Here is a 26,032-nt window from a genome sequence, read left to right as displayed (position 1 = left end):
TTATGTTGGAAACATTGTTTTCCAAATTTAACTTTTTATTGATTCTTTGTGGATTTCACATCATGGATCTTGATCCCACTCATCTCCCCATTCCGTCCCACCCACCCTCTACCCGTACAACCTCCTCCCTAGATTAAACAAGATAAAATGTAAAGGAAAAGAAAAATCTCGTGGAAACTGTAGTGTGACACAGTGAGTCACGCAGTCCTTTAGTGCATATATTGTTACCCGCGAGTGTCCATTGCATTGAGTTGTTGGTCTGGTTTGAGGTCTCTGGTTTTGTTGACGTCATCAATACTGGGCCCTCCCTGGGGCTCCTCTTGTATAGCCTGACGTTGTCCTGTGTCACTGTCAGAAATATTTTATAGAAAACCCACACCATAGAGAAACTAGCTTCCCTTAGGAATTGAAAGTTTTTCCAAGAGTTTAAAAAGAAAGTTCCCTGCTCCCAAGGGGAGCTGTGTTAAGTTACCATATTTTCCACTTCACTCGGTTCTCAGGGAGCTGAGGATCAGGCATGGTGTTCTTCCCAGGGACTCCCTTGGGTCCTGCAGTTGTCACTTATATTTATCTTCTTTTGTTCCTGGTTATTTATTTTTGTGAGGCCCTTCTATTTCATTCTGAGAGAAAAGATAAAAGAGTGAGTGGAAGAAACGGAGAGAGATGTTAGATAAAAGTGGGTACCACACACCTAAGTGAGTAGTGGTGCACCCTCAGCAGAGGATCGGTCGCATCCGCCATCACAGCAGGACGAGCTGTGGATATCCTCTTACTAATGACTCATTTGTCTCCCTCAGTGGCTGCATGCCCAATGCTTCTAAATATGGCATAAGACAGTTTCAATGAGAATAAAGACTTCTGTACATCTCTCCTCATGTGTTTATGTGGGCTTTTATTTCCTACATCAAAATGGTATGCGGGACATCAGCTACGAGAAGCACACAAGCAAGCAATAAGGCATCAGTTGATACTGTCATCACCCAGGGGATTAATGTGGGTGCTGGGAGTTGCTCAGTATCCAAATTATACTCAAGTATTTCATCACCTGCTTAATCAAGCTGTAAAATGAGGAGTTAGACCACTTCACCTCCAGTGATTTGATTATGTGGTAAGGATACTGGTACATAAACATTAATCCAGAGAAATTAATTCATGAAAATTAGCTGAAGACACCCCTAGAGGCCCGTTTTGTATCTATTTTTTTTGCATAAACTATTGAACTAACTACTTACTGAAGGTGTCTTGGGGGGCTTGGATGATTATGCATGATTCTGTAGTTGTCTAGCGAGAATCCTGAAGAGGCCATGAAGTGACCTGGAAATGCATTCTGATTAAAGTGAAGTCTTGAGGGGGAAAATTGCTTTGAAATGATTAAAGTTAAAATTGGTGGTAACGAAGGAAAATGCTTGTCCTGGAGTGAGGCCTTTGAAAGAGCACCATTCCGAGTGTTCCATGAAGCAGGTGGCTCTTCATTTTCAGTGTCGAAATATTACATTGTGTCAACCTATCAGATTACCCGACCTGGAAGTCACTGAATAAATTAAGGGAAGGTTCTCTCTGTGAACACTTGGCAGAGGCAGTGCAGAGTCTGCCCTCCGAAGGAGGAAGTTATCCGGTGCTGAGCCATCTTAGATGAATCTAGGCAGTCTCTGCATGGCTCCTCTGAACGCACAGTGTGGCAGGTTTGTGCTTCACTGTGGTACTTAAACATCTCTCTTTCCTACCAGATCATGATGTCCTGGAGAACCTGACTATGTCTGGCATTTGCTCTGCAATTCTAGCTCCAGCCGGATGTCATCCTACCTAGGATTAAGTCCCTCGCCCCAATGACATTAGTTCTCTTTGGTGGAATATTCACTTTTGTATATAACTTGAATGTAAATCCTACATTTAACACCTTAGAAATACGTATTTCAGAACCCAGACTTCTCAGTGGTAATGTTAACATCTGTCTATAACCATGCCTGTACCATACATAAGCGATAGCCCTGACAGAGTCTAGTACAGCACTTGTAATCAAGCACATTAATGTTTATGCAGGTAAATTATGAATTGGCACACTGCATGAGATGAATAAACACTTCTATTACATATTATAATACCTCATAGCTCACATCTAGTCAGGTGTTGCTACCAGAGGTTTATAAAAATAAAATAGGTGGGAGTTTGATAAAGCAGGGAGGGAACTGAGAGAGTTAGAGTAGAGAGTAATTAGAATGTATTTTATATATGTGTGTCTATATATGTATAATGTATAAAATTATTGAAGAACAAGTAAGGCAATCACATTTTAAAAAGTATATAAGTTTCCCATACTTTCCTGCCCTATAATCATACATACACTTTATTTTTCATAATTTAGACAAAGTGTTCCATGACATGTATAGATATTGTACCTACATAATATCATTATTAAAATTCATTGTTCAGAAATTATTATTTCCTTGCCCACTGTACCTTGCTTTTCCTTCTCATCCAGTTTTCATTTTTCCTCCAGGGCATCCCTCCTTCTTTCTTCCATTCCTACACATCTGTCTGGTTTTGTTCTCATCAAAACCAAAACCTTGGGGGAGGGGGAGGTCATCACGTTTCTCGTTTTTCTCCTGTGCACTTCCCCACAATAAGGAAGGAAGCTGTGATGCTGAAGTGTCTTTGCATAAGAGGGAGTCACTTTACTGAGGAAGCAGGCACTCTTCATGTGTCTGCTTATCACAAACTGGGTTTATCCGCTCAGTTTCATGGATAAACCGCCTTGGGACCATGGAGGTAGGCAGTGCCATTCCCTCGTTACAACACATTATCAGTGATCAGAGAAGCCTTCTGTCTCCAGATAATGTTTTCTGAAGAATATTAAATGTTTTTCTTAAAGGAGAGTGCAGAATCAAGATGTTCGGAGGGCCAACAAGAAGGCTTCATGGGTAAAGGCATTTGCCACTGAGGCCAGTGACTTGAGTTCAGTTCCCAGACTCACATGGTGAAATGAGAGTCCCACAAGTTGTCCCCTGTATGCACAGTGCCCACATTCACACACAGAAACACAAAAGAAGTAAGTAAGTAAACTAATAAATAAATGTATCAGTAAAGGACCTCGGTTGTCAGATTGAAACGTAGACATTGTATAGAGGCTTGATAAATCAGTTCCTGTTTTAAACAGGTGTCCTTCAAAGTCTGGGTCTTTCTTCAGTTTGATTTGACCTCCAAACACAGTTATGGGGGATTTAATATTGTAGAATAATTATCATTGGACCATATTCATGAGGAAACCTCTACCTCTTACGCTATGAAGTAGATTCAGCAAAGGCAGATTTTCTTTGTTAATAATGTGGATACTGTATTTAATTTTTCTGTGTTAAAACCATTTAAACCTAATGAGCTTCTAGTACTGGCTTTGTCACGCTTCACACACTGATCCTCTCCCGTCCTCACCTCTGTTCTGAGCATCTTCTTAAAAGAACCTTTGGTCCCACTAGCAGCCTTCTTTATTTCCTGTGTTTTCTCCTCTCTCCAACCTCAGAAGTCTCGCTTCTACCTGTCCTTACTTTGCCCTTGCGAGGCCTTCCTTCAAGACAAGGCTCCTGAAGCCAAGAAATGGAGGTGTGTTCTGAACACTGCAGGCCTACAGAGAGGGAGGAGGGGAGCACGGCTTCACACACCTGTGCCCCTGGCACCTGGAGGAGAGCTGGGCTGGGGACGCGTATGTCTGCCTACCAGAAGCCAAAATAACTTCTCAGTGGAGCCAATTCGATCAAAGACAAGCAATTCAGTGGAAATTTAGTTCATGTGGTTCCTTGGCATTTTGTAGACAAAACAAACGAGGTGACTGATAGCGTGAACCACTTTCCAGCTGGTACTAATGGTGCTTCCTGAAGCTGTGCTCTCTAAGGTCAAGAGCATCAACCTTCAGACTGATGTGTACAGTGCCATGCAAGGTACGAGAACAACCCGACGCCTGTGCATAGCTTAGAAATGAGAATTTGGACTTTGCTTAGTGTCCAGTTTCATGTGTTTTTGGTTTGCTTATCAAATAGTCAAAGCAAGGCAGTGATTATTATTCTAGATGGTTGATTCTTATCTGTGTGCTCAGTGCTCCCTAGGGACAAGGGGTTAATTGTAAAGGGCTCATTATTACATGCAGATGAACCTGTTTCCTCCTTCAGCAGATACTAACAATACAGAGACCTGGTAGGATTTTTCAATAATTCTTTAATATGCTTCCACAAATGTGCTGTGCATCTTTGCTTTCACTGTCAAAACAATATTGCAGACCCATTAAAGGAAGCATAGTCCTATGAGTAAGGATCAGGGACGATCAGCTCCCGCTCTGACACTGGTGTGGCTGGTGCTGTACTCAGCTTTCTGTTATTATAATAAATACACAAGACAAGCCAGACATCATAGCCAGTGGCTTTCATTTCAGCATTGGAGAGGCTGAAGCAGGCAGATCTCTGAGTTCTAGACTAGCCAGGGATACATAATGATTCTCTGTCTGAAAACAATGATTAAAAACCAACTCAAAGTACAAAATGAAAAGCTTCTAAAAGGGGGAGCGATTTATCTGGGCCCCAGTTTGAAAGGTTTTAGACCATGATTGGTTGGCCTGTTCCCTTGGGGCCAGAGACAACGCAGCTCATCTTGGCAGCAGCATTCAGAGAAACTGTGCTTTTCACTGGGGTGCCAGAAAGTGAGACAGAGGTGGGGGGGGGGGAGAAAGGGAGAGAGGGAAAGAGAGCGAGCACACCCAGGGTTGGTAGAAGACCTCCCACTAGTCCCTATCCCACATAGGACCAAAAGAGCTAGGGGAAAAGCTGTAACATACAGGCTTTGGAGGGACATCAAGGCCAAACTGTAACAGTTGGTCAAGGTTAACCTAATGGAAACCTGTTTTATAGACTAACCATATCTCTTCCCCTCTTTAACGATAGTTTCCCCCTTTCCTCTCAATATGTTCTTTGTTCTATGGTTTGAGTATTTGGATACATCTTGTATCTGACTTTGTATTTCTTCTTGTTTGCATGTATATTCATTTTCTAGGTCTGTGATAACAAAATACAACATTGGTAGCTTAAACAAGAGGAATTTATTTTCTCATAGTTCTAGAGAAAATAGTCCAAGATCAAAGGACCAGAAGGTTTGGTCTCTAGTAAGCCCTCTTTTTCATGGATTGCAAGAAGGGCTTTCACTATGAGTCCTTACATTCTTTCCCCTCCACATATGCACGCCTGGGCCTCAACTGTGTCTGAATCTCCTGCTGCAAGAATACAAATGAGTCTGCATCATGGTCTCATTTTAACTTCATGACTTCTGTTCAGGCAGACCTTTTCAAATCCTGAAGCATACTGGGTATCTGGATTTCATCCCACAAATTCGGAGGGATACAGTTGCACCCATTTGCTTTTGATGAATCTGATATTCTCAGGAATTTACATGAACCAACAGAGTCGTAGGTGGCCATGTTCTGTTTTGTCCAGGACTGTTTTACTCTGATTGTCCTGACCTGTCTGTGCCCCTTTGTCAGAAATGCCATATTGGGATAATAACTATAATATAGAAAATCACTTATTTTGGTGTTAACTGCAAAATATTTTGCTCTTATTGGTTTCCTTGCTTATAAAAGAGACAGCATCTACTTCATGAGTCACTGTGAGACCTGAGTCATGTATATAATCATGCAAAAGACTGCCTTCTGTAGTGCGGAACAAAGCAAAGGGCGTGTGTGTGTGTGTGTGTGTGTGTGTGTGTGATTAAATTTGCCAGGTGTTGATTTTATGTGTCACTTTGGCTGGGTCACAGTGCTCGGATATGTTGTCAAATAATATTCTAGATGATTTTTGTTTTTCGATGAAACAGTCTGTCTTCCATGTGGGTGGGCCTCCTCAAGTGAGTAGAAGGCCTGAGTCGAACAGTAGACTGAGTTACACAGTGTGCGCAGTGCCAGAAGAGAGAAAGCAAGCAGCTTGCAGTGTACCGTCTCTGCCCATCGGCTGTCCCAGCCTCCCCACTGACCACCTTCCCCTGGCTCTCCATTCTGCTGGTGACTCTGGGCAGATTTTGGATCTGCCAAACCTCTCTGATCACATGTGCTGCTTATTAAGATAAATTTCCTTGTATATCTGAATTCTGTTTTACTTATCTAAAGACACTCACTAACAGAGCAGGTGGGGAGGCCAGAGCTATGTCCATCACCTAACTCTTAATTTTAAAAAGTTCATCTACTTTTTAATTTCAGACATTTCCATATTCACTGTATTCTCCCTTTGTCTGTAGACACTTACCAATAAAAAAATTAAATAATCATTGCAAGATAATTCAGCAAGTGATTAAGCATTTTCTGTACATATCAATATCAGTATTTTGAAAGCTTGAATTTCACATTCCTATATCACCATTTTAAATAATATTCATATTATCCCCCAGAATTTTCACCACTGCTATTTATAATTTTTAAGATTAACTCTTTCAGGAAGTGAGAATGGTATCTTAAATATATTTTCAGAATAAGAAAAAAAAACAAGATTAGTTTCAGTAAAATGAGTGTGGAGTATTAAATCAGAATTAAATCACTGCCTCTAAAACTGTGCTCCAAACTAAGCAAGCAAATAAATGTATTGGCAACAGCTCAGCCAAGTTGAAACATTGGCAAATCACCCTTATGATCAAAGTTAAACAGCTTGGAAAAACAACTCAGTGCGTGAGATACAACTGGGTTATGATGGAGGAAATGGAGACGGCTGTTCCTTAACTCAGCTGAATGTAGACTTGGGCAAAGCTACGCAGAAATTGCAATTTCACCCACATCCAGTGAAGTATTTCCTAGAAGATAACACTGTTGGCATGGTTGTGTGTGTTTGTGTGTGTGTGTGTGTGTGTGTGTGCACATGCATGGGGGTGTGCATGCACACGAGTGAGCACGCTTATAGGAGTTAAATGTTGATACCGACTGTCTTTCTCAGTTGCTTTCCACTTTGTTTTTTAGACAAAGCCTATCAGTGTTCCTAGAGCTTGTGCCTTGTGCATCCAGCTAGATTCACTCAGCTAGACTGGCAGACCGGTGAGCTCCAGGAATCCTCCTGTCTCTCCATCCCCAGAGCAGGCATTACAGGAGCATGCTTTCACCCCTGGATCCCTTCTTATGTGGGTGCTGGGAGTCATTCTGGGGTGCTCATGCTTATGTGGCAGGCACTTACCTGTTGAGTCATCTTCCCACTCCTATGTTGCCATGGCTGTCTAGGGTGTTCTAGAACGTGTTTCTGTCTACCCACTTTTCACACTTGAGTGCTCTTGTGATGATATTCTAACCCATGAGAGAATTCATGTTACTCCCATGATTCTGAGGCCAACTGATTAGCAGCCTAAATTCTGTTGGCTTGTTGATGTAAACTTCTAGCTAGTGATTAGGATCTGAGCATCATTAAGAAGGAGGAGACATTTTCCTCATTTAAAAAGTAATTTTGACTTTTTGACATTCTCAAATTGAATAAAAATGAATTAAAAACAAACATTAATACTGAATGTAAGTAGAAACAAATGAATCTGCTTATAAATTGGAAACATAACTCACTTGGGAGGGAAAGAAAGATTTAAACCAACTGTGGATACAGCCAACATCCTTACAGTAAAATGTATTTTAGCTGCTGTGGAGAGAAATGGTCTGCCCCGGGAATTTCCACTGGAGTTTCCTCCCACTGTAAAGTATTAGAAATATGGGAAGCTAGGTGTTGGAAGGTGGGGCTTTTGAGAGATGATCAACGTTACATAAGGTTTTAGAGTAGAGCTTCTATGACAAAATCTTAGCAGATTTATCAAAGGAAAGAGGGAACCAGACAGACATGTGTACACATGCGTGTACCCTGCTTCCCATCTGCAGACCTCCTAGGATATAGGCTGTCACCATTTGTGTACCCCAACCTCTCGCTTTCAGAAACACGAGCCACAGTGAGCCTTCTTTCTGTATAACTTACCTGCACTGTAGGCTGCAAACGTTGGCAACAGAATATGTAATTATTCAGCTACCAAAATGATTTCCAAGAAAATTCGATTTTTAATCTAGTGTAGGTAGAAATTATGACACAATTATGTTCAAAATATTGTTATACATTTTAGAATCATACATATGGGTGTTTAAATGTTTAAGGAAACCACCCAGTTACTACGGAAGAAGTGAGATAAAATATAAAGGTGGTAGGTGAAGAGCAGCTTTTGGGTATTGGTTATCTTATTTATCTATATATTTCCTGGAACAACACCCAAGACCATCGGCACACCTAGTGCCAGATGTTGCTTACAATTGACACCCCTGGCTGAAAGAAAGCAAAGCACTGCGGGAAATAACTGATTACACGTGGGCCAGGTATGAGGTCCGGGGTGAGCCCGAAATGCCCTGTCTACTGGAAACTAAGAAGTGGTTAAAGACCAAAGGTGACCCGTTAAAGGACACACAGAAGCCCAGTGATAGCCTGAGATGGCCAACAAACATCCTACAAACAAGCAGAAGATAAGAATGCGTTTTGACTTAAAAGAAAACAAACAAACAACAAAAAAAGAAGGATGTCTTGTAGGAGATGGTGGAAGGAGAATTTCTCTGAGTACCAGTGCAGTCAAAGTCTGAGCCAGATAGTGAATTAAAGGCTAACCTGGGCTGCAAGCAAAGTGAGACCCTAGCTCGAGACCCACACACATGCACACATACCGTAATAGAAGATAATGTAAGTACATGACAAATAAACAGAAGAAATACAAGCAGTTGATGTTAAGAGAGAAAGAGATATCTTCATAAAGAAATTGCCAATTAAAAAAGAAATAGATAAAAATCACTTTTTTAGGATCCAGTGTAAATAATTAAGACACAATAGCGATGTGCAATAAAACAATAAGATAAGTTGACATCCAGGATCTTTAACTGTTTCTAAATATCTCTATATATTGTTCATCGTCTTCAAATTAGAATGTGTGTAAACTGATAGAGAGAGTGAGTCACGCCCACTTTCAGCTATTGAACTTTGTCTTTCAGTAGTGATATTTCATGCCACCCAATCAAACAGAACTGGAAAAATACAATATTAACCGTATATTTTTTTCTTGCCAACATATTTACCTTTTGTCTTTTCATGAGTGAAAAACCCAGGCAAGTCGAGCTATAGGCCATGGTCCAAGTCAGTGTCTTGAACCCTGGGTAAAGTAAATTGGTGGCATGGAAGCAATCTCACAGCAGCAGATGTAGTCTGAGATCCTTGATGGGACTAGATTTTGAAAATAAATGACTCGAAAAGCCTTCCACTAGGGCAGCTGCAATGTGTCGAATATGAACTGTATATGAGCTTTAGTACTGTATTAATATGAGATACTTGTTGTATGGTGAAGGTGGTGTACTTATGTCAGAAAGGTTTTAGTTCTTAGATACATTTTGAAGTATTTAGGTATAAATGTCACAGAATATTAGTAACTTTCAAAAGAGAACAAGTATAATGTATACACTGATATGTGTGCAGAGAAGTATAATGTATATGCTGATGTGTGTGCAGACAAGTCTAATGTATATGCTGATGTGTATGTGAACACGTACAATGTATAAGTTGATATGTATGTAGAGAAGTTTAATGTATATGCTGATGTGTGTGCAGACAAGCATAATGTATACACTGGTGTGTGTGCAGACAAGTTTATGTATATGTTGATGTGTATGCAAACAAGTATAATGTATAAGTTGATATGAGCGTAGACAAGTATAATATATACACCGATGTGTGTGCAGACAAGTATAATGTATATTTTGATGTGTGTGCAGAGATGTAGTGAGAGTGAATTACTGCAGCAAAGTACAGGTGACGTGATGTTTGCTGGGTAGAGCCAATTGTGTGCTTATTTTAAGTCTTATTTTCAGAGTGATTAGAAGGAGAGACCCCATTCCTAAGTCAACAGGTCTTCTTGGTCTCCCTTGAACTGATTCCATCTATATTTGTTATGTTCTCTTTTTGGTTTCTTCTCTCCCAGCAGAGGTCTGCTCACCTCTACAAATGCTGTTTGGTTTTCAGTCGGCCATGATCTTGGTGTTTTCTCTCTACTAGTCTTACACTTTGTTTGCCCTGAGCTCTCCTCCTTTCCCGGACAGCAATCTCCACCCAGAATCACACCTGAACTCTTGATTGCTCATCCAGCAATGGAACAATGTTTTTGAGATATAAATGTGCATTTGGACCTCTATGACTGTTTTATGAGGGTCTCTCTCAGGCCATAACTCTAGAGGACGTCTGAGACTATGGACTGGATTTGTGTTTCCTAGGTCTGTGTAAACAGACTGTTGAGGGTGGAGGTTAATGTTGGAGTCATCCCAGTACTGAAGCCAGGTTCCAATGCATTGTATGTACATGACTTTCTAAACTTCTCTAAACTTAGTTTCCTGTCCTAGAAAAATAAAACCATAATTCCCTCAAATGACTGTTGTAAAGGTTCAAGTTCTGATAGGTGTGAAGCCCCTAGGAAAATGACCCTAAGTGTTCTGTTTTCAGTCATAGTCTTTCCATGACACGTCAGAGACATGAATCAAATGAGCTTTTCAAGCTATTTATAATGGTCAGTATGAAATGATTTCTATGTTTCGTCTCTGTATTTCCCCTGAATTCAGGTTTCTCTGGGACTTCTGCATGCTCATGCCACACATATCTTGTGGCCTCCAGAGCGTTGGCAGAGACTGGAATCTGTGCTTCCTCCAGAGCGCTTCCCAATCCATAGCAATGATGAGTGACCGCGTGAGAGGCCCATCATAGGAGGAGCTGCAGACACCAGAAGCATCCTACCCAAGAGATGCTCCAATGATGCTGAGCAAGAGACCTCTGTATTTCTTTAAGGTGGTCTGGAATTTCACAAAAAAAAAAAAAGATTTTCAATATTAAACAGTATTAAATGAAAACTGGCTTTGTGTTGTATTTAATTCCATATTGTTTATCACCAAAAATATGCAGGCCTTGGAGAACATGAAAGCATTCTACCTGTGTGTATTTATAGAGTTAAACTGGAAAATATGCATAGTTAAGGATGAGATCTTTCCTTGAAGCCTGCTGCTGAAATATTTTTAAGATTAATGTGCATTGAAGATGATTTGTCTTTTAATGTTAAGACAGAACAAGGGAAACCACATATTATGCATATAAGGATAGTGATTGTATTATAATTGAAGGTATCCTCAGAACAGTGACAGCCAGCTAGGAAGCCCAGGAACTGTGTGTGATGTCAAATAAAACAGTGATTTGTACTGATCTCATTTGGGGTGTTTAATTATCAGTTAACCAAACATCCACTAATGAAAAACGTTTTATCTCTTATCCAAGACAGAAATTAAAGTAATGGCAAAAAAGTTCTGTCAATACTTGACAAAAAACGAGTGTTTTTTATTGGCCCTTTTTAATATTAAACTTCTGAGCAATCCCATGCCTGTTCACAATGATGAATAAGTTCATTGGTTCAGCATTTTATCATATTTGGCAGAAAGTTCTAACTGAAATGGAAAATAATCAAATCCAGATAAATAAAGTTTGTTTTTTTAACCCAGGTGCTCTCCCAGCATCTAACACTCTAATACTGAAGTCAGGTTTAATAGTGGAGTGACAGCGTCTGTCACCTGTCTAAATAAAGACACACTCCCTGCAGAGGAGGCAATAACCTTAATTAAACACCCTTGCTTACCATTGGTGAAGGGTTTGTAATGATAAGAGCAAGACTTAAGTCCACTTTCTACTGTTCACCAGGTTGTTTTTTATTCTATTTCATCTTGCAAATGTAGATTCTAGTTCACTGTGGTAGAACAGTCATAGGAGAATATGAGTTTATCTAGCCTTCTAAGAGTTGATTCAGCAAACATCGAGCTCTTACATGCTCGGCTGATCAGAATTATATTTAACTTTTATATTACGTTCATTTGATGACTTGTTGTTCTGCGATCATTTCATGTGTGTTTGCAACACATTCTCCCACATATCTGTTCTTGTCTCCTCACCATAACCAGTTGCTTTGTGTTGGGAGCTGTGAACCCCCAGATCCTGAATTTCTTGTAAACAACTTGTTTTCCTCTGCTATGAGACAGCCTGCAGTTGCGCTGAGCATGAGACCCCAGGAGTTCCTGATGGCAGGGGAGTGGTTTCTGGCATTTGGCTGGGGCGTGGCTATCAGTTAAGGATCTCTATATAAGCGGTTCTGGTACATGATAGGGGGGCGTTCCTGTTTCAAGGATGACCTGTGTCTCTCTCTGTCTGTGAGTCATTGTGTGTTTCAATCTCCAGCCTGGTTCATGAACTGTATGGCAGTGCATAGAGCACAGACGGGTGTGATGTGCCGCAGCTTTTGGTTTAACCATGGAGATCTGTGTGAGCATTGTGTCAGAACTAGCCACTGACTGCAAGTGGACTCACTCGTGGGTCTACAGCTGAAGGCAACGGCTCCCCTTCTTTCTGAGATTTGCGACAGTCAGAAGTACCACAAACCTCTTCTCCATCTGTGCCTGACTATCAGCAAAGTCATGAAATTGTTCTTATATGCAGAACTGCCAAAAGTCTTTCAGTGAATCCCATTGATTCTCTTCCCCAGTCTGATTTTCTCACTCTTACTTTGATTCTTACTTGACCAAATATTGCTCTTCTGAGTTTTGAGCCCCCCATGACAAGATATATCTCTTGGGATTAAATGTAAAATATTTAATATATATTAAAACTTTAGTTCCTAGCAAATAGGAATTCTGAAGACTGAAGATTATAGAATTGACATTTGAAGAGAGATTACTGACATGAAGGTAGGATCAGAAGGAAGTGGAAGGGGCACTGGGAAAGTGGCTGCCTATCACTGGCAAGTAAGAAGTCAATGTTTTAACAGTTTGAACAGTCAGAGATCAGCCTTGTTACCTATGACAATGACCTGTGTCATTTTTCAAGCTGTTAATTCAAGGTTGCAAGTCATCAGAGAAGAGAACAGGTGAGGGCTCTTTCTGTTCAGTTTGGCGTTCTCTAGCTGCATGGCACATCACCCGCGGTCAATACCCAGTGCCCATTAAACAGCTGTGCTCAAGACTTACTTTTTCTGGAAGGCAGAGGTAATCGCTGCACTGCCTAACTTTATCTATATGTATATTCATGACCTTACCAGTCAGTTGGTACTAATAAGCATATATCCATTTCCTCTCCTTCTGTGCTGGGAAGCAGTGTAGTTTATAGAAGACTGTATCTAGTCCAATTTGGTTATTTATGATAAACAATAAAATTCTGTAAGATCAATATGTCTGTATTCAACTTTGCAACTGAAGATGGATGAACTGGATGAATGGGAGTTCTCTGAGTCTACTGGTGGAAGGAGGAGGAATTATAAAGAAACAAAAAAAGTGCCACGCAGTTTAACAAAGGTGTGGAACCCTGAATAGGTGGTGGGGTGGGCCTCCGGGAGTGGTAGAAAGGGCTCGAAAATGAGTGTTTCTGTTTGGGAGGAGAGGCAGATGGGGGACCTTTCCAGGGGTGGCACCTTGGATTTAGCCTTTCTGAGCTGAATAGCTGTCCTCCTAGGAATTATAAATGCGCGTGATACAAAATTATTTCAGCTGCTCAAATCGTTTCCAGCAATGAGTAATTAACTGTCTGGGGGATGTACATTGAGTTTTACAAATTGAATTTCCAACATAGAAAATTGAGGTTGTGCTGCAAAAAAAAATTAGACCAGCAATTGTTTTTTCCAGCTTTTTTCAAGTAATAGCAGAATTTTACCAAATATTCTCTAGAAATGTACTGGATGTAGAGATACTTTTAAATTTTGATCAATATTAAGCTACCAAATTAGCATGTTTCTGTTTGCCTTCCATATACATTCTAAGCTCATATGTTAATGAAAAAATAGTAAGGAAAGAAAAATTTTAAATGGAATTAAAGAGCTAGAACTTCACTGGTATACTTTTTCAGTAGGGCAGGGTAAAAGGTGATTGGACTTTTGAAGAGGAACCTGAAAATATTGTAATATCATCACCATTAACTATATGGCAATGTCTAATCCCTAAGTGTTTCATTATCTAGTCTACTATAAGCACAAATAGAATCACCCTGGCTCATACTCATCTATTGTACTGGTGGTGATCCCATTATGGCATCAGCCAGGTCTCTGTCTACAGGAGTGGCCACCCCGTTGTGACTTTTATCCTTGAAGCATTCACAGGGCCATGAGACACTATCCTTCAGTCCTTGCCAATGTTCCCTTCCTCTCGCTCACATTGGTATTACTCCTAGGGCCTTGCTCATGTTAGGCAAGCACTATGTTATTTAACACCCCCCTTTCACTGTTTATGAATATGTATTACTTATCAAAATACAGAGTCTCGATTAAGTTTCCCAGGTAGGCCTTAAACTTGCCATTCCCCTGCCTGAGCTCTCACAGTAGTTAAAATTAAAACCTCACTATATTTTTTTGAAACATGTTTTAGGACAGTGCCCTGGTTTATTGAACAAAGATACTTCCTGCCAATCCTGGGGACCCAAGCAATCCCTGGCATCTACATGGTAGAAGAGAACCAGTCCTACTAAGCTGTCCTGTAGTTTTGGTAATGTACCATGGCACAAGCATGCCAACACACCACACACACAATAAACAGATAAATTTGGTTTTGATGTTTTTTTAAAAAAATAAGATATTTTCTCTAAAGTCAGAATTCTAACTTAGCAGTTACTTTCTAAAGACAGCAGTCCTGCCTTCTGAGTTTGTTTCTTTGAGAATCACTCCTCTTCCTTCATTGGTGATGACAATTATATTGTAGGTAGGATTTTCTTTCTGTACTATCAGCTGTTTGTTGATTTTCCTGAGGTTCAAAATTGATGTTTTGTACAAAATTTGTGGTTTTTTTTTTTCAGGAGTCTTTTTTTCAACATTTCTTCATCCTTTTTTTCCTCTGAGGTTTTTTGCTAGGCATTTGTTAACTTATGGATGCATTACACAGATTAAAAAGGATCAATTTCTTTCTTAAATATTTGGGTCAGATGATTAATATTGTTATTTAAAGTTAATTAATTATTGCTTGCCACTTTTATATCACTATTCAGTGAATTTATCATTTCAGATTTAGAATTTTGGTTTTAGCTATTTTTATGTCTGACTTCAGATATTTATTTATTTCTCATTTTTCTCTCAGCTTCAACCATGTATTTTTTCTGCTGTATTTTCTAATTTGTTAATTATCTGTTCACGTCTGTCTAAATTTTTATTAAATCATTCATTAAATTTCTAATTTCAATCACTATTATCTGCCTGTATTAGGATTTTCAATTGATCTTTTTCAAGTATTTGCATGATCATATCAATATTTGAGAATTTCATATGCCTGTTTTATTGTGTTGTAGTAGGAGCTGTAGGCTGCTTCCTGCCACCCGGCTAGCTTTACCCAAAATAATTACATGGAAACTGTATTCTTTTGAACATTGTCTGGCCCATTAGTTCCAGCCTCTTATTGGCTAGCTCTTACATATTGATCTAACCCATTTCTAATATTCTGTAGCACCACGAGATGGTTTACCAGGAAAGATCTTAACCTGCGTCTGTCTGGAGTGGGAGAATCATGGCGACTGACTGACTCGGCTTCTTTTGCCCTGCATTCTGTTCTGTTTACTCTGCCTACCTAATTTTCTGTTCTATCAAAGGGCCAAGGCAGTTTCTTTATTTAACCAATGAAATCAACACAAAACAGAAGACTCTCCCCCATCATTGTTGTCCTTTTTTAATTTGTGAATTTGTGAATTTCTTATGTTTTTCATATACTCATGTATTTTAATTCAAATTTTAAAAATACCTATTTAAAATTTTCAGATATAATTTGAGGCTACTCAGAATAAAAATTAGAAATAATTCCATAAATATTAATTTCTATTTTAATCACTCTAAGGATGTAAGTTGTTGAGGATCGTGTTCTATACTATTTCCTCAGGGTCTCTTCATTTTAAAGATTTATTTCACTTTATGTGAAACCATGTTTTCCTATAGTCATCTCATGCATTCTTAGTACTCACGGAGACCAGGAGAGAGTGGTGGATCCCTGGAAACTAGAGATACACACAGTTGTGGTTCACCATGTAGGTGCTGGGAACTGAACCTAGATCCTCAGCAAGAACATCAAGTGCCCTGCTCTGCTGAGCCTCAGACCTTCCTCATCATTATATTTAAATTATTCATCCATTTTCGAGTCTTCCAGATTTCTTCTCAGCTTTTCAGCAATTCAGCTGGCATTGGCAAATACTTTTAAAGATGAAACAGGTCAAATACAATGTGAACATTTTGATTTCTCCTGTTTCTTGATTATACAAGTGCTCACCTTAAGTCATTGCCCACATTCTAGTTCTGGCTGATAGAAAAGTTATTCTAAAGAAAGTTCTCTGCTCTTGTAAGATCTAAAATATTCATATGGGCAGTAAAGGTAAATATGTTGGCATGGCATCAACTCCTAGAATTTTAAAATTCAGAACAATATTTTAGAATCTTATCTTGATCATATATCATTTATATTTATAAGATTATAAAAACAAGTTTACATATAATTTAATGCTAAATTACTAAGAATTCTCATATATTATATCTTGTCATATAATGCAAAAATCATATTATGATTTTGTTTTATATAAAATCAGATCAAATAGCCATTCACCTAATACACATGTCATTGCCACTTAAGCATCAAAAATCTACCAGGAGAGAGTTAGAATCACTGGGGCAAATATCAAGAAACATAAAACTATCTGAATTATGTGGTAAATGCTAATTCATATATGACATTCCTTTTATGATAACTCCTTTAGTTTCTGGAGTGGACATGAAGAGACAATTCAGAGAAAGGAGTAGAATTTGCTTTGTGCCTATTCATTTTCACGTTCTGATGGGAACGTTCCTTTTCCTAATCCACTAGTTATTTTTTCTATAGGAGACGATAGAAATGAAAGATAAGTAGTGGCAGTCTCTTCACGCATTGGTAATTTAACCCCCAAACGCACATGTTAATAGTAATTGGAGGTAACTGGTTCACCAGTGAATAAATAGCTTAGTGGATTACTATGTTAAAGAGTTAATGTAGCCATGACTTTGTTTAAAAGGTGAGCACTCTCTGGCAGGCTTGTTCTGCCTTGCCATGATATATTCTCTACAAGGTCACATGCAGCAAAAATGCCCATAACACAGTATGTGTCATGTGCTCAGACTCCCAGGATGGTCAGGAAAATAAACAGTTTTTATATGTTACTTAATCCTAGGTATGCATTAATAACAGTACAGTATACCATTTCCCATCAGAAAAGTCTTACCATAGAGTTTCCTGTTTCATTCTTTTTCTGATCTTTCAAGGAAAATGAATTTGTACCCTTATATCCAAATGAAAAATATTATGAACAATAGTTTATACATGTTGAATATATATTAACAGGTGCCAACAAAGTTTTTTGTATTTTTTATATATATTCAACATCAAATGTCTAATAATTTTGATAAGTGACAAACATTTGAGAGAAGTCACAGACAATCTATTAATGGATTGTACAATCTATTGATTTTTTTTAAAAATAAATGTTAACTTTAAGATGAGTCGGATAGCATTCCTGGCAATTTTATATCAATATCTTTCCAGAAGTCCTTGCAAATATAATCTATCTCAATGCGCATATATTCTGAGGGACTTTAAAAGAGAAGCAGATTTCTCTTCCTGTTTGTTTACACAATAAGCCATGGTACTTGCATTGTCCTGCTTTCCCAGTCTCTCTTTCTCTTCTTTAGCCAATGTTTGATCACAAGTGGTTATCATATCATATTCACATAAATTGTTCCTGAACAATCTTATGGTTCAACACATTAACCTGTTGGAGAGGACAGTTTGTTTATCCTGGCCTCCCAGAACCAAATTAATCACACAGAAACCATAGTATTTAAATCCCTTATTGGTCAATTACCTCTAGCTTCTTATTGGCTAAGTCTTACATATTAATTTACCCATTTCTATTAATCTGTGTACCGCCACATGGCTGTGGCTTACTGGATAAAGTTCCACTGTCCGTCTCTGGCAAGGCTACGTGGCTTCTCTCTGATTTCACCTCCTTTCTTCCAGCATTCAGTTTAGTCTTCCCTGCCTACCTAAGTTCTGCCCTATCAATAGGCCCAGAGAAGCTTCTTTATTAACCAATGGTATTCACAGCAGACAGAGGGGAATTTCACATCATCTCCCCTTTTCTGTTTAAATAAAAAGGAAGACTTTAATTTTAACATAGTAAAATTACATATAACAAAACAGGTATCAAGCAAGAATTATACTTACAATATTTATATCTACTTTATCTTTTATCATAACTAAGGAAAACTGTAACTATAAATTCTTCAACTCCATCAAAGACTCCAGAAAGATATAATATTACCTAAGTAAACAGGAAGTGAATTGTAAGCAACTTCCAAAACTCTAGAATTGACAGAGACATCTCACTTCCTGGACAGTCACCCAAAGTTCTTCTGTATTATTAGGGCATCCATCTTCAGCCTACAGACCCATAGTATCTAGAAGACTTTTCCAGACTCACCAAATCTCCTTCTAACAACCAAAGGTGTTTTACATCTTCTCCATACTTGAAATAATATTTGGAGATGTAGGACTAAACCCACTTCTTACTATGTTATGTAGATGGGAGTAGGCATTAATTTTTATTTAATTTTCATATGATTTTAAAAGTAAGATCATTTAGATGATTATTCAGATGCTCTTACTTTAAAATCTTCTAAATGAGACCAAGTTGCTGAAATTATATGTTGACTTTGTGCGTGTTAAATAAAGTCATTTAAATATTTTGACCTTCTCAATTTGAAGTTTTGACTTGTCAATCTAATCTTCCTTAGAGACTAGTGCTGTGGTATGCTGAAGTGTTGCTTTCTCTAACATGGAGTTCTCTTCTACTCATCTAATCCCTTTAAATTCCTTCAAATTTTCCTTAGCAGTGGAAAACAGTGGGGAGTTGGGTCCCTAATGCCTAATTCTCTCTTTAGTAGAGAATGTTCCTAGTTAGTGGCAATGGCCATGGAGCAGATCTGGTCAATATTATTCTGAAGATGATAAGGATGATATAATGACCACAATCAATACTGATTACTTCTCACCTATCAGACATTGTACTTTGGTATGCACACCACACACACACACACACACACACACACACACACACACACACACACGGCAAGGCTGAAGCTCTACGGTAAATTATTTGACCAGAGTAGCACTGAAGTGTGCTAGCGTGAATCATTAGATAGGAGCCAGGTGTCAATCTAGTTCTAGATGCTCTGACTAGAACCACTCATAATCTCCTGGGAGTCATTTCCTAATAATTCTGGCTTGTTATTTAACTCAAAGGCTGCTTGACACAGAAATGAGAGTCCTCTCTCTCTTGAGGATTTTAGGAGCTGAATTTTTCATTCTTTAGAATGAATTCCCCTGGGAGACAGATTTTTCTAGAAAGTATATGACATATGCAGTTTTAGGGAATCATTTTTTTTTTTTTGAAATTCTGTATCATTTAAAATACTTTTCTTCCTAATTCCCTCAAAGAAGAAAACCATGCCTTACCAGTGTCCAACACTGATAGGATACATTCCCTAGAAAATTCATGGGCTAAATAAATTTTAAATGAAAATTGTTGTGTTGAGAAAGGAAATGACACTAATAACTAGGTGTAGATCTTTTGCAAGTGTAGATATTTCTAATTCTATGCCTTCAACAAATAAGTGGGTTGTCAGTTGGATAAATCATAATGTGCCATTTTACCTATAACTTAGATAGTCAAATACTTGAACTTCTTTCTCCTTAAAAATCAATCCAATTTTTTATTTACATAAAATTCCTTAATCCTTACACATATGTAAATTAGTAAAATAAAAATAAAATTGTCTCATTTGACAACAAATACTATCTGACTATAGATCTATGGAAACAAAATCACCCATAGCTCATTAAAAGATGCATTTCTAACAATTTAATTTTGAAATGTAATGTTTTTTCATTAAAATCTATAAGCCATTATTTGGTTCAAACATTTCTTAGAGTAAATAAACTGATTGCAAACAGGTTGTTACTATCCTGAACCCATGGCTATGGGAAAGCACACGCACACTTTTCCACGTAAACAAATTTTTGTCTGTATTTACTAAAACTTACTGACAGGAAAAACATTGTACGGACTCTTCATACTCTAGCTGCTTCTGTGCTTTAGTTAGAAGAAAGGTCAACTGAAGAGCTTTGCAGAAACTTGGTGAAAAGAAGATGTGAGGTTTGATTGCCATTTTGACATTACTTCATTTTTACCATGTTAGTCCAATAGCTGCCATGAGCAAATCACTAACATTGTCTTCGTCAGTCAGCATCATTTCCACACAGATGTTAGGAGAAGCCAAGTACAGTAGTGAGAATGTGTGTTCTTTTCTCTGTCTATCACCTAGCACCTTTGTGGGTTGACACCAAGAATATCCTTCAGCCCTAAAACTCCTAAAGTATTCTTGCCATTGCTGGTAACATCAATGAACTCATATTGGAAACTGTACCATTTGAACATTTCACACATCAGGTTCCTTTCCACCACTTGACATTGCTCCTGTTAGAATCCCCTCAAAAGCATACTAGTGACACTGTGACATTGCAGGCAGAGAGACTCCACTAAAAGAGTTGGAAACAAAAATTAAAAGACTTGAGATCAAATTAACTTTGCCAAAATTAGCTATTGTACTTCAGAAATAGCTATTACTTACTTAGAGGCATTTTCTCTTTCATTATTGAAGATGCTATCTGAATCTCAGTACATTAAAAATATGTCTTTAGTAAGACTAAGAAAAAAGCGTTTTCTTAAAAATAAAATTCAGAAAAATAGTATTTCGTTTTACTTCACAAACTTGGTTTCAGAAATGACGTGCTTATTGTTTTTTGTTAAACTCGTGTTGTTATTTAGTGAGATTGTCTGGACAGAGTAAAATTGTACCAGGTGGCATTAATTAGACATGAGAAAGTTATTCAAGGTTATTCAGTGTTAGTCAAGTCTGTTACATTGAAGAAAGGCTGAGCTGCACTCTGCTTTGATAATATGAGGGAAAGGGGTGCTGTGGAGGTCTGCGAACTTGATTAAGCCATCTATGTTTGCTAATGGTGCTTAGGGAAGCTAGATCCTACCATCCCAAAGAAGATGGGGGCTTTACCTTTGCTGAGGATGACATTTCAAAGGAATGGTTACTAGAAAGACATTCCTGGGCTGTAAAGTTGGTCAGACGCTAAGGAAAGATTAACAGCTCAAAGGGGCAGAGAAAGCATTTAATCTACAGTTTTTTTACAGTAATGCCCCAAGAAAAGAGAGGTCAGGATCTTCCCTTTATAATCAAAATGAAACCTGTCTGAAGTTTATTCCAGGTAAAGGTTAACCTTAAGACTGTCAGTCATAATGTCATAATGAAGTATGCTGAAAAATCCCGATACATACATATATATAGATAAATATATCACATACATATCTATACACACATATATACATATGTATAATACACATATAGATACATATATAAATAAAAGCACACACACATATCTATACACACATTTATACATATGTATAATACACATATAGATACATAGATACATATGTGTGTATAGATATGTGTGTGTGTTATTTAAAATTAAAGAATTAAATAAAAGAACACACATGTGTGTATATATATGTGTGTGTTTTATTTAAAATTAAAGAAATAAAAGAACACACATGTGTGTATAGATATCTGTGTGCTTTTATTGAGAATTAAAGAAAATTGAAATTGTGTTAATGTTCCATGGCCTTTAGCTATATAAATTGTATCAAGTGTATATATTTTTTATCGTTGTTTACTGTGGAACATAGAGGTGCCCTTTGGATCAAGCTGCATACACTTTTAATTTAAAAATATTTTATAACCATAAACCTTTGAATTGTTTGGAAGCCAGTCACCTAGGTATTTAGCGCTGGGTTTCAGCAGTACCTGGGACCCTTATATTATAAATTGAGAGTGATCATGAAGCTAGAATGGATTTATATGATGAACTCACTGTAAGACTTGTCCATGAAAAGATTTTGAGCTGTCTGGTAGATATGTGCTTCACATGCTGTCATACAATTCCACACCTGAGATAAATGCTGTTCACTGAGTCAGAGATAAGATGCTGACCCCTAGCCTGAGATTTCCAGGGCCCACAACAATACACATATTTTTGTTAGTACCACATTGAAATTTTGCACGCAGTAATGCTGGTCTATGATGTTAAACTTTTCAATCTTGTGATTCCTTTAGTAGGTTAATAGTTTTTAGTTAAATTCCATGTAATTAACGTGTAATATATTTCTTTCCATTTTGATTTACTTCTGATAACTACCTCATGCCAGTCAAACAAGGACATTTTAATTCTTAGCATCTATGTGCTGAATACAAAGACAATCAAGTTGTAAAAGAAATACTGCTATAGTTTAAATTACATATTGGCCCTTCTACATCCTGATAGTGAAAGACTTCAGTACCCCGTTCTCACTAATGGACAGGTCATGCAGACAAAACTAAATGGAGAAATACTAGATCTAACAGATGTTATATACCAAATGCAGCTAATAGATATCACAGAACATTTCACCAAAGCACAAAAGAATATACCTTCTTCTCTGCAGGTCATGGTACTTTCTCTGAAAGTGACCGCATACTTGGACACAAAGCAAGCTTCAACAGATAAAAGAAAATTTAAGTAATGCCCTGTATCATATCATACTACTATGGATTAAAGCTAGGTATCAACAGAAACCAGAAACCTTACAAACCTGTGGAAATGCAACAGCTTGCTATTGAATAAAAAATGGGTCGAGACATAAATAAATAAATAAACTAAAGACTTTCTATAATCAATGAAAATGAACACAACGCATACCCAATTTATGGTATACAATGAAAAGAGGAAAGTGAAAAGCACTAAGTGCTTGAACAAAGAGAGAGCGTTCTCATATTAGCAACTTAACAGCAACACCTGAGAGCTCTAGAACAGAAAGAAGCAAATACACCCAAAAAGGAGTAGATAGCAAACGATAATCAAAACTAAAGCTGTAATGAATAAAATAGAAACAAAGTGAACAATAGAAAGATAACTAAAACAAAAAGATGGTTCTAATTAAAAGATGGAGAGAAAATATCTGAATAGAATCATAAAGTAAAAGGGGGACATAACAGACACCAAGGAAATTCAGAGAATTATAGTGATATATTTTTAAACTAAAAAATTAATTGAAAAACCTAAGAGAAATGATTAATTTTGGATAGGTAACACTTACCAAAGTTAAATCAAGATCAGATAAACAAATAGACCTATAACCCATAGTGAAAAAGAAGCAGTCATTAAAAGTCTTCCAACCAAAAGGAACCTAGGGTCAGATGGTTTTAGTGTAGAATTCTAGCAGATTTTCAAAGAAGAATTAATGCCAATGCTCCTCAAATTGCCCCCCAAAATGTAAACAAAAAATTCCCCAAAATGTTAAATTCATTTCATGAGGCCATAGTTACTCTTATACCCACACCACATAAAGACTCAAGAAAGAGAATACACTTATGAATGCAGAAGTGAAAATAGTCAATACAATACTTAAGACCATAATCCAAGAACATATCAAAAAGACCAGTCATTATGATCCAGAACGCTTAATCCCATAGATGGATTAACCCCAAATTTCCATATATTGAACTAGAGGCCTCCATTTGAACGAGGAAGTGTAAATTATCAAATGGGTAAGAGAAACCCACACAATGGGAGAATCTGCCAGGTATACATCTGAATGGTGAAGGCCTTACCTTATCATGATTCAGAGACTCAGAAACCATCCTCTTTGTGGGTTCCCATCATTAAATCACAGTCCAAGCAGTGTGTGATGACCATCTCCTTTCCTACCAACAGAAGGTAAAGCAACAAAATACTACTCAGAGATTTCTCAGGCTGCCTCTGAAAATGGTGCTCAGCATTCCTGCCCATACCCCACCAGGCAGGAGCCCAACTACATGGCACCCTTAAAAGCAAAAGGGCCGTTTCAGTGGTACAGCTGTTTACACAGGAGGAAGACGAAACTCAGCAACTGTTTCATTGGCGTTCAGGTTTATTTTAGGAAAAGTTCTAGATTAGTAACCTATGTAAATCTACAATCAGAATAACTCACTTTCTTATACTATTATATATGCTTGTCAACATGAATTTTTTATTCAATTTTGTAAATAATCCTCTCAGTCATTCGCTGTGAGAACTGGTTTTCTACTTTTTTCTGGACTCTGATGCCAATCTGAAATCAAGAAATCTATAATCAGAAATACTTGGATTCCAATGCAAGTCTGTTACTAGCAGTATAGTCATGAGCATATTATGCCACCCCACTGAAGCTATTATTTCATCTATAAAATAGCTATAATAGAAAAATGAGATGATATTAAATGCTTAAGTGTCGGGTTATTATGTTAATGCTATCAACAAATCCATCAGGAGTTTATTTCACTGTCCAAGTCTACAGATGAGAAATCCAAGTGACCTTGCTAACATAGAGTTGTGGTTTTGACCTAGATCTCTATGATGTTATTTTCTGAGACCCCACACTTTACCCACTTGGCTATTCTATTTCCAGTAAAGCACATACTCGTTAGGATTGTTGTGAATATCAAGTTAAAACTAAAGAAATATGTTAAAGAACAAATTCTGACGTGTCTGATAAATTTAAAAAATAAGGCTATGTAGATTATTATAACTAAGATTATTGTATCTAAGCCATGCCATTTGGCTAGATTTTTCACCATCCCAAAGATAAACTGACCCACTGGAATAGAAACCTTCACAGGTACTTCAAGCATATAAAGGACTGCTTTATTGTCAAGAGGGATCCACGTTGTGGCTGCTCCCATTCCTCTCATTCTCACTATACTGTCTCCAAGGTCCATGGTGACAGTTTTTCACAGCCCTTAAAACATATGCACTAGCATTAAAAATGCTTTAAAGAACTCACTCAGCAACATTCCAATTTGTCCCAGGAACACCCGTGCAGAGCAAAATGCGGCAGACGGAGCTGCAGTAGGAGAGATTAGAAATGACTTGTCTATAAAAGGTGACTCTGCAACCTTGAAATGGGGCCATTGGGGGTAGTATGCATGTGGCACTCACACCATGCCAAGATTGGTAATTACTAAGCACATGTTATAGAATATAATTTCCTGCTATGGGAGAAATCAAAACTTCTGTGTCTCTTAGCTCAAGCATGGCTCACGTCCCTTTAATGTGCAACAAAGGTAGCATGCAATCAATTTTCCATGTTACCCCTGAGTGTCACACAATGCCCTGGAAATGCCCAACAGAATCGGTGTACCAGCCACAAACAGAAGGTATATCACACAGGACAAATGTGTCTAGATTTCATTCCCAGGGAAAAAGCCATTGCATTTCCTTAGGGAACGAACAAAACTTTTTAGTGGCAAGAAGCAGAGCTAAAAATAAAAACCCTCCTGGAGAATACATCAGGAACAGACAGCACTTAGGGCTTCGGGTTTGCTTAAAGACGGAGCCCAGTTTCAAAAGTTAATGAGATTTCCTTATCCTTGGTAGTCTAAGGGCAAATGGAAAAGATAAGCAGAGATCTTGATAATCTGGGCTCTAGAACCCATACCTGAAGAGAATCTGTCATAGTCTTCTGATGTCCATTGCATATGTGACTCTCATTCCTTAGCACCTGCCACATGAAAGTGCTCCGGTGGCTTGAAAAAGTTAAGTCTTTTAAATAAATGCCTCCTCTCCCTTTTTAGGAGAAGCGGAGACCGTAGTTAAACCTCCCAATTAAAGCGAGGCTAACTTCTATCTTCAAACAGAGCATTATACACAAATAATCTTCTCTTTTAGCCTAGAAAGTTCTTCTTCCATCCATTTCTACATAGTCCTAGGTACAGCAGGTCAAACAGAGTTCTCATCAACCTGAATTAAATAGATCAAAGGCAGAACTACATGTTTCTC

At 37.9% G+C, this 26,032-nt stretch overlaps 1 protein-coding gene across 3 annotated transcripts in view; it reads left to right on the top strand.

Annotated features, from left to right (window-relative positions):
• The window catches only part of Immp2l (inner mitochondrial membrane peptidase subunit 2), an 859,529-nt gene that overhangs the window by 798,767 nt on the left and 34,730 nt on the right, over positions 1-26,032 (top strand). For 2 of the 3 annotated variants that reach the window (XM_057783280.1, XM_057783281.1), the window contains exon 7: positions 10,619-10,883. The exons of the other annotated variant lie outside the window; for it this stretch is intronic. In XM_057783280.1, the coding sequence (XP_057639263.1) occupies positions 10,619-10,738 (120 nt within the window). In that variant the 3' untranslated portion in view covers positions 10,739-10,883. Of the gene's footprint in view, positions 1-10,618; positions 10,884-26,032 lie in introns of those variants that run through there. 3 annotated transcript variants of the gene reach the window in all.

The sequence above is a fragment of the Chionomys nivalis genome, chromosome 10, assembly GCF_950005125.1.
Source record: "Chionomys nivalis chromosome 10, mChiNiv1.1, whole genome shotgun sequence".
Lineage (NCBI taxonomy): Eukaryota > Metazoa > Chordata > Mammalia > Rodentia > Cricetidae > Chionomys > Chionomys nivalis.
This window is presented reverse-complemented; position numbering and strand designations above follow the sequence as displayed.